This window comes from Mangifera indica, chromosome 9 (genome assembly GCF_011075055.1).
Source record: "Mangifera indica cultivar Alphonso chromosome 9, CATAS_Mindica_2.1, whole genome shotgun sequence".
NCBI classification, from domain to species: Eukaryota; Viridiplantae; Streptophyta; class Magnoliopsida; order Sapindales; family Anacardiaceae; genus Mangifera; species Mangifera indica.
The window spans coordinates 18,157,733-18,166,863 of NC_058145.1; the positions used below are offsets into that span (position 1 = coordinate 18,157,733).

Sequence of the window (9,131 nt, forward strand, 5' to 3'; positions counted from 1 at the left end):
TAAAGTCAGCTTCCAGAAAGTAGCAGATGGATACTAGATGGGACAAAGTGTGATCCAAATAGTAAAGAATAAACTAGATTATCTTTTCGATTCCTTGAGGAGGTTATGATATGAGATTGAGTCCCGAGAGTGATTTAGAATATGAAATGAGATAGTTTACTTAATTTTTTCTTCTTACTGAGTATTCTTATCTCTCACTTATTTTTCTTTCATGAAATCAGGTACAAGTAATCGAGGTAGCTGCAAGGTAAGGTCAGGTAAACGAAGATAGATCCGGACTAGAGCAAGTTATCTCTAGTTTATGTTACATGTGTACAACCCTATGTTCTTGTTGACTTTTGACCTTCTTCATATGGTTGTATAGTTATATATGATTACTCCATACTTTCAGATGTTTTTCAACAAGTTTTTATATGTAATATATACATATTTTGTTCATTTTTGAATTTCTAATTTTTTCAGAATAATTTCATAATGCTTTTAACGATAAGTCATTTTAAAATTTGTTTTAAAATAATTGCTTCAAATATTAATTTGTAACATTTTTCCTCCGAAAGATAACACTTCTAAGGGGGATGTTACAGACTGTAACTTCGGGTGACTTTCTGATGAAGAGTTTCGTTTGAAGGTGGAGAATGGTCTATGTTTCAAATGTGATGAAAAATTTATATCAGGGCACAAATGCAGATTACAACAACTTCGAATTATGACTACAAGCGAAGAAGAGCAGGAAGATAAGATGGAAATAGTAGAAGAAGAAAACCTGATTAAATAGCAAGAAATGAAAACAAGTTTAAAGGTCAATTATGTTGTTGGGTTCAATTCGCCAAAAACTAAGAAATTAATGTGTAAATTGGAGGGCAGGGAAGTAGTGGGTTTTGATTGATATTGGGGCTACACACAATTTCATGGCAGAGAAATTAGTTCAAGAATTAGGAATTCCAGTAAAATCAGTCATGTTTGCAATAGTTTTAAGAGATAATCGGAGGGTTTAGAAATTTGGGTAGCCAACCTTAACTAATTTAGAGGGTCTCTAACACCTCGAACAGTTGAAAAATAAAAGGTCCTAGACTCCTCGAATTATTTGAAAAATGGGAGACCTTGAACTCTTTAAATTATTTGGGTTATCCTTATAACATTTTGATCAATGAAATAGTTTTATTTTATTGTATATTTTGTGTTTTTATCTTTTGTTTTTATTAAATAAGATAGACTAAGGAAAATATGAGAGATTAATATTTGCAGGGATGTTCTATTCAACAGGATTTCCTTCCGTTTCGGTTGTGGGGGGTTGATATGATATTGGGAATTGACTAGTTACACCAGTTGGGAGAAGTGAAAATTAATTGGAATAACCAAACCATGAGATTTTTCTAGGAAGGGCAAACAGTGGCATTTAGAGGAGATTGGCCCTTGACGCGTTTGGAAGTATCATTAAAATCACTGATTAAGGTGGTTTGCAAAAGAGGAGAAAGATATTGTATTGGTATGGAAATACCAACAGAAGAGTTTACAGCCGTCGTGGAGTTGAAACCAGAAATCGCATCATCATTAACAGAATTTAGAGATATTTTCAAATAACCCAGCGCCTTACCCCTAAAGAGAAATTGTGACCAATGATCAAACTGATTTTAGACGCGCAACCACCTAATCTACGGCCCTACAAATATCCACATTATTAAAAGAATGAGATTGAAAGAATTGTACAAGAGATGCTCGCAATAGGAGTAATTTGTCCTAGTGTAAGCCTTTTCACTAGTCTAGTTATATTGGTTAGGAAAAAAAATAGTAGTTGGAGGTTTTGTATCAACTATCGGGCACTGAATATGATCACAGTTCTAAGCTAATTTTCAATGTCAACTATAGATGAATTAGTAGAAACAATAGTGTTTAGCAAATTTGTCCTTAAATTAGGGAACCATCAAATTCGGATGAAAGAAGACGACATCAAAAAGACGACATTTTGGACACATGATGTACACTAAGAATTCCTAGTCATGTCATTTTCTTTAAATGGTGGGTATATAAAGAAAAATTTACTTTTCTTTACCCTTTTTCAGGGGACTAACTAGACTTTCCATCAAGTTTTTTAGGACAGGGAAAAAAAGAAAATGAATGCTTCGATTTATGATTAAGACATACTAATTGATGTAAGATTGTATCATACCTTGAGACCCCAAGCAAGAGAGATGATACACTAAACCACAGATTACAAGATTGAACATGATACAAGGCCCTTCCGGACATCCATGTTTAACCAACAAATAAAGATAACAGAGTCCTTAGCTTCTTCATGTCAGGGTCGGCCTTGGCTTACTCCATCCTGTGGCAGTAATATTAACGATGCCGGTGGACTTTACTTCTATTATGTCCATTGGAGTCAAAATCTTCAAATGACCTTGAATAAGAATACTTCTGTCTGCTCTTCTTACTTCTATGTCGCCTATCAGAGTCATCTATAGGTGTATAAGAATGCTTTTGCCTGCTTTTTCCATTTCTCTGATGCCTACCAGAGTCAGAGTCTTCAGATGAACAAGAATGCATGTTTCTGTAATTTTCGCTTGTATGCAGCTGGTCAGCATCATTCTCAGATGAGGAAGGATGCTTTTGCCAGCTCTTTTTACTTCTATAACGCCTATCAGACTCTACATTTTCAAAGTGTGAAGAATGTTTGTGTCCACTTTCATTTTTCATGTGATGCTCAACAGAGTCATCTTTAGATGAATAAGGATTCCTTTGCCTGTTCCTTCTACCTTTATTGAACCCTTCAGAGCCAGAATCTTCAGATGAATAAGAGTGCCTGTGTCTGCTTTTTCTGGGATGCCTATCAAATTCTGAATCTTCAGATGAAATTGATCTGGAATAGCTCTGCTTCTTCTTTTTCTTATGTTTCTTCCTCTTTTTTGACCTCTTATCTTCACTGTCAGAAGGTGAAGATGACCCATCTTCATCAGGAACTCTTAAGTTTCTACTACTTGGTGATGACTGCCTTTTGTGCTTGCTTTTCTTTCTGGATTTCTTTCTAGGTTTGATTGAGAGATTGGTCAACAACTCAGGCACATCACCCCCGCCAAGGAACCCTAGAATATGCGAGAAAGGACAAATAGAAAGTTTCACTAAATACGACGAGTAGAAAAATATAGTAAAACTTTTCGTGAGGCGAAAAAAGAGAAATGTACCTCCATACTCATCAAATATGTCCTCGGCAACTATTTGCTGATTAGGATCATCAGGTTTAAACCCTCCACGAGGAGGACTAAAATTTCCTGGTTGTCGCTTCAGCTCCCACTTGAGAGGCTGCAGGGAAAAAAGTTGCATCAGCAAGCAGCTGTTGCTCCTCCTCTTTCAAAAATGAGAAGAAGGCAAGCAAAAGGCTCAAAAAAGGAGAAACAGTATTAACGTGCAAGTCCTAAACTTTAGCACAAGTACAGAATAAGTTATAAATCTTATAGAATTATGAATTTGGTTATGAACAAAATTAATATTATTGACGAAACATCGTACAATACATAATATTATACTATAGTCTAAACTGGAATCCTACTATTATGAAATAGGAAAAATAATAAATAATTAAATTGGAATTCTAATTCTATGAAATAAGAAAATAATAAAAAACTAAACTGGAATCTTATTTCTATGAAATAAAAATATAATAATAAGTAACAAATCAAAATCAAACCCAATTAAAATTATATCAAATAAGAATAAGATATTATTAGAATCGGATCAAATAGAAATATGTTTAACACTCCTTTGCAATTATAGCAAGAGCTCTCAGAGCTACAATTGGAGACAAAAACTAAGAAGTAAATTGTGATAGGAGAGAGAGAAAGAGAGAGCGCCAAAGAGAAAGGCTAGGCTAATGTCAACGTGATCTCAGGCGGTCGGAGACGGAGCAAGGATATTGCCAAAAAGAAAATCGCAAATTGTTGAAAGCAGTGGGGATAACAGGAAAATAAAACCATAGCAACGGAACCAACAATGACCGAAAAAAGTTTCGAATTAGCCATCAAACGAAAAAAAGACCAATAGACTTGGTCAAGTCCAAGAATAGAGAAAGACTAACATGTCACTAGTATAGGAGAGAAGACCATTGACAAGAGAGAAACAGGAGTAGGTGCTCAATCATGTGAGAGACGAGAGCAGGTGCTTAATCGTTTAAGAGACAAGAGTAAAGACTTGATCGTGAGAGACGAGAACAAAGATTCAATCGTGAGAGATGAGAGCACAGGCTCGATTGTGAGAGAGAAAAGAGTAAAGACTGGATTGTGGGAGAGACGAGAGCAGGGGCTCGATTGTGAGAGAAACAAGAGCAAGGGCTAGGGAAAGCAAAACAGTTTTCAAAACTAGAAGGCAATAGAGGATATTAAACGTTTTGATGCCATGTAGAATTATAAATTGGGTTATGAACCAAATTAATATTATTGACAAAATATCATACAATTTATAGTAATGTAATCTAAACTAGAATCTTAATCCTATGAAATAAGAAAAATAATAAATAATTAAATTGGAATCCTAATCCTATGAAATAAGGAAATAATAAATAATTAAACTAGAATCTTAATTCTATGAAATAGGAAAAATAATAAATAACAAATCAAAATAAGACCTAATTAGAATCATATCAAATAAGAATCAGTCTAATTAGAATCATATCAAATAAGAATATATTTAACAGGTCTTTGGCCGCTTCAATATCTAACATGTTAATGCCTAGTTTTTCAAGTATAATTTTTAGAATCCTTTCCCCATCCACCAACAAAAGAATTAGAGATTCAAGGTTTTCCTTAGAAGTTTGTTATCTGACAGATTTACACAAATATTTTTCAGTACTACAGTAACAATTTTAGTAAAGTTTTTTCAATTATACCCTGTGCCTAAAATTCTATTTCCAACCTTGTAAAGGGGATAAAAATACATAGTTTCACACATACAACTATATGGTAGCAACCGGAGATCAAGGAGAAGATTAGTAATAAGGGAGAAAAAATGGAAAGACAAGAAAAGACACACGGTTATACATTTCAAGCATAAATCTCAAATCAACTTATGCAAAAGACCACATAATTTGTAAACAACTGACAGACAAATAATGCAAACCTCAGCAGGGTCTGTACGAGCCAAGATAGCAGTCAATGGGTCATCTCTCTTCAATCTGCTCTCTTCATTAGGCATTATGGCATCCTTCAATGGACATTCACGATCACCACTTTGGTGCCCATAATTTCCACATCTTAAACACTTGACATTACGCACTTCAACACCAAATGGTTTTACCCTAGCAGGAGCACCTGTCTCAAGCCTATTCATATTCAAAGCAAAAGCAACTAAGAGTTCTGTACCTCTGATAGCATTAGTGAAATAGCTTTAAGTGCCCTTTGAAAACTTCTTGTCAGCTTAAACAATCACTTAAAATTTCCCAACAAACAAACAGAGATGAAAATAGATAGTAAAGATTATTCAAATTACAGAATTCAGAGCATACACAATGCATAAGACCAAAAGACTACTGAATCCAATATTTCTTACCAGATATATATTCTCTTGAAAAATTTAACCAAAGCTTTCAGATTGGGAGAAGAAATGATGAAGATGTTTCATTAAATCATACACAGTATTGTTTAGGGCCGAACAGTTGCATAGCAAAAATCTAGAAAGTGTATCATGGTTTAGATAAATGGCCTAGACAAATACAGTCATATATTGTCTCAATCAAAGAGTAAAAACTAAGTTCAGAAGCAAAGCATAAAAATGTATGTTACAAATAGAAAATGGAACATCTATGCTGAATTCAACCATACCGTGGAGCATTTTTAAGAACTTCAAATTCTTCTTCAGTCGGTAAAGGACGTCCAAAAACATCTTTTGGCCTAGATTTTTTCTTTTCTTCAGCCACAGGCAGAGATTCTGAATGCCTAGAAGACAAACAAATAAACCATTATGTTCAGAAACAAATGCAAAGGCAATTATAACAAAAGCCAAAATTCAAAGGCAATAATAATAACAACAACAATACATTGCAGGAGCAGGTGAGTCTTGAGATGTGCTAACTTGTCCTTGTCTCCTCTTCTCATCTTCAATCTCAGCTGCCTTAGCACTTTCAGCATTATAACCAGGGGGTCGAACATACATAAAACTGACAGCTTGCATAGTCTCCATCTACATCCAAAGATAAAAAATAAAAAGTAAAAGAACACATAAAAGAGGATTAGTATGAGGTCTAAAATATATAGTTCAGAGTTTAAAACCACAGACTCATTCAACTATTTTCTTTAACCATTTTACACTAGTTTATGTATCTGAAAACAATTGCATTTTCGTTAAGTTTCTTATATTCCATGTTTACAAGAACTGGAGAATCGCATTTGAATTCTATATCACACAGGAGCTAAACTAATTTTCAAGAATTAGATATCTCAATATTTTCAACAACCGAAAATGTGTTTTTTTTTTTTTCTCTCTAACATATTGACAGAGTTTTTCAAGAGTTCAATTCTCTAGAATATGAACTATTTATTGCACTAAAATACGAGGAATTGTACTTAAATTTTACAGGAAACAAGAGGTATATGGAGGTACCTTGTCCTTGTCTTTCTTAGAAATGAGAGCAGTCTGGCGAAAGAATTCCTGCTCTTGGCCATACTAAAAATACAAGATAAATAATAAAAGTATTTAGCGATGAAGTAGAGGAAAACAAAAAAAAAAAAGATATTGAATATAAATATAAATACTTCGCGGGCGACTTCTTCGGCGCGGCGCTGTTTGTTAGAGTGGATCTGTTCGGCGATCCACTTACGGCGTTGATTTGGATACGAGAGTGGATGCCATGGCTTCTGGTTTAAATACGAATGACTCCATGCTGTTCCTGATTTTGTTTTGTAATCAACTTCCCCTGATTCTGTGAATTTCTTCAATCTCTTCCCTATTCCGCCTTCGAATTCCTCCCCCTCCATTCTCACAACTCTGATTCTCGTCGTCGTCGACTCAATTTCTTGGATATAGAGCAAGGATTAATAGCAGGAAACACCCTATTGTTAGCGTTTTGTTGTGAAGTTGAGTTTTTAATGGGCACATTGTTTTTGTGCAGAATAAGGGTTTTTTTGAATGTTTTGAAACTTGATGGGTTCCCCGGTTTTTGGGATAATTATAAAGTGGAACGCCAACAACAGTCTTACTAACAGTTTGGGCTGTTAGTGAATTCTCCAAACGAAGAAACGACACCGTTTGAAGGAGACAATCTTTTGAAACCCTTGGTCATTTTTATTCCTCCAGCGGCCGTCAGTCATTTTTATGTTGGTGGTTAATTAAAAGACAAACTTTGATTTTCAACAAGGCCAAAGAACTATTTCCCACCCAAGGTATGCTGCAATGTCAAATGTCCCCCTTTTATCTATGATAATACCAAATAGCCACCCATTAGCAGTTAAAATTAATGGAACCTTAACCCTTTGAAATTTTATCTCATTTTACCCCCTTAAACTTTAAAAACTAAAAATTTTCCTCAACCTAAGTTTTAAAAAATGATAGTTTCACCCTAAGGTTTCATTTTGAAATCTCCGGTGTCATCTCTGGCTCCATTTTCGGCGGCCTCTCCCTCCCGAAGCATCCTCTCCCTCCGGCGGTCTCTTTCCTTCCATTGGACGCCCAATCTGTGTCGGAAGAGCAATGGAAGATGAAGTTCTTCGTCCTCCCAGACGAAGACGAAGCTGTCATCTTCCTAGAAGAAGACCTCTAGGAAGACGACTGTCTTCCCAGACAAAGATTAGACGTCCGAAGCCGATCAGGTATCCAAATGGGAGAAAAGAGACCGTCGGAGGGAGAAGATGTTTTAGGAGGGAGAGGCCGCCAATAATAGAGCTGGAGATTTTAAAACGAAACCCTAGGGTGAAACTGCCATTTTTTAAAACTTAGGCCGGGGGAAACTTTTAGTTTTTAAATTTATGGGGGTAAAAAGAGATTATATTTTAGTTTATTTTTAATATTATAGAAAAAATGATGATTTTACCCTTACTGCCATTAATTTTAATTGTTGATGGGTGGGCATTTGGTGTTATCATAGATAAAGGGGGGACACTTGACATTGCAACATACCTTGGGTGGGAAATAGTCCTTCGGCCTTTCAACAACTCCCTTTTCCCATGTATAAGGCCAAAACACTTATTCCTACCCAAGGTATAGTGAACAAAAGTAACCTCCACTAACTTTTAAAAACTCAAATATCCGTCCATTTATTAGTTTTCACAATTATAGTCAATAGGCCTAAATATGATCCGAGCCAACTAAATCTCAAAAGCCGATTTGGCTCGACTCAAATTTGTTTTATTAAAATTTGAATCGAACTCAAATAAAAAGATTTAACTCGTTTTTTAATTAGAGCCGAATTTGAGCCAAAGTGTATTCTATTCAGTTTAGCTCAATCGAAGAATACCCAGGTGTAGTTTCTTGTGCAGATACTCTTGCTTTAGTTGCAAAGGACTCAATTATCATCATAGTAAGAACTTCATCAAATTATCTTCAAACTTGCTTTTCACATTTTTTATGTTTTCTAGATTTCATTTCTGTCTTACCATCCTCTAAATAGAGAGGTCATTTTTAGAATGTTCCAACTGGATGTAGAGATGGGACGATCTTCAATTTTCAATACGGTCTAGATATAATCTAAACCGATTCAGTCTCGAAAGTTGATTCGATTTGATTTAACTGAACTTAAATTTGTTTGATTAAAATTCCAATCGAATTTAAGCGGAAAGATTTAGCTCTTTTTTTAATGTGAGCAAAACTAGAGCCGAGAGGTGTTCAGGCTTGGCTTGGCTTGGCCTGAATCCACCCCTAATAGTTAAGGGTAAAATCATTATTTAGATATTTTTATTTAAATAAAACAAATTGATTTCTTTTTCACCCCTTAAGTTGTAAAAACTAATCGTTTACACCCTCAAACTTTGAAACATTCATTTACACTCCAAACTTTGAATAAACAGTCACCCCCTCAAACTTTGAAACATTGCATTTACACGCCAAAAACTTCATTCCATCTTTCCGATGACCGTTCTTCCTAATGTTTCTCTCCGACGACATCTCCCCTCCTTTTTATGGTGGTTTCCCAATATAGAAAATCTAATAGAAAT

At 35.0% G+C, this 9,131-nt stretch overlaps 1 protein-coding gene across 1 annotated transcript; it reads right to left on the bottom strand.

Annotated features, from left to right (window-relative positions):
- Nucleotides 1-2,103: 2,103 nt before the first annotated feature.
- Nucleotides 2,104-7,061, bottom strand: LOC123226444 (uncharacterized zinc finger CCHC domain-containing protein At4g19190). Its single transcript, XM_044650961.1, has 7 exons — nucleotides 6,738-7,061; nucleotides 6,586-6,648; nucleotides 6,023-6,165; nucleotides 5,808-5,921; nucleotides 5,107-5,308; nucleotides 3,180-3,297; nucleotides 2,104-3,080 (listed from the first exon to the last, which is right to left on the bottom strand). Exons 1-7 carry the CDS (start codon nucleotides 6,957-6,959, stop codon nucleotides 2,338-2,340), a joined length of 1,605 nt encoding a protein of 534 aa, XP_044506896.1. The 5' UTR covers nucleotides 6,960-7,061; the 3' UTR covers nucleotides 2,104-2,337.
- Between the last annotated feature and the right edge of the window lie 2,070 nt (nucleotides 7,062-9,131).

What these genes read in the sequence shown, in the direction of transcription:
- LOC123226444 (XM_044650961.1), bottom strand. Translation starts at nt 6,959, where the DNA reads ATGGAGGGGGAGGAATTCGAAGGCGGAATAGGGAAGAGATTGAAGAAA. An exon ending in CCGAAGAAGTCGCCCGCGAA is followed by an intron (nt 6,649 to 6,737) that starts GTATTTATATTT and finishes TTGTATTTTTAG; the next exon opens with TATGGCCAAGAGCAGGAATT. An exon ending in CATATTTGATGAGTATGGAG is followed by an intron (nt 3,081 to 3,179) that starts GTACATTTCTCT and finishes CGCATATTCTAG; the next exon opens with GGTTCCTTGGCGGGGGTGAT.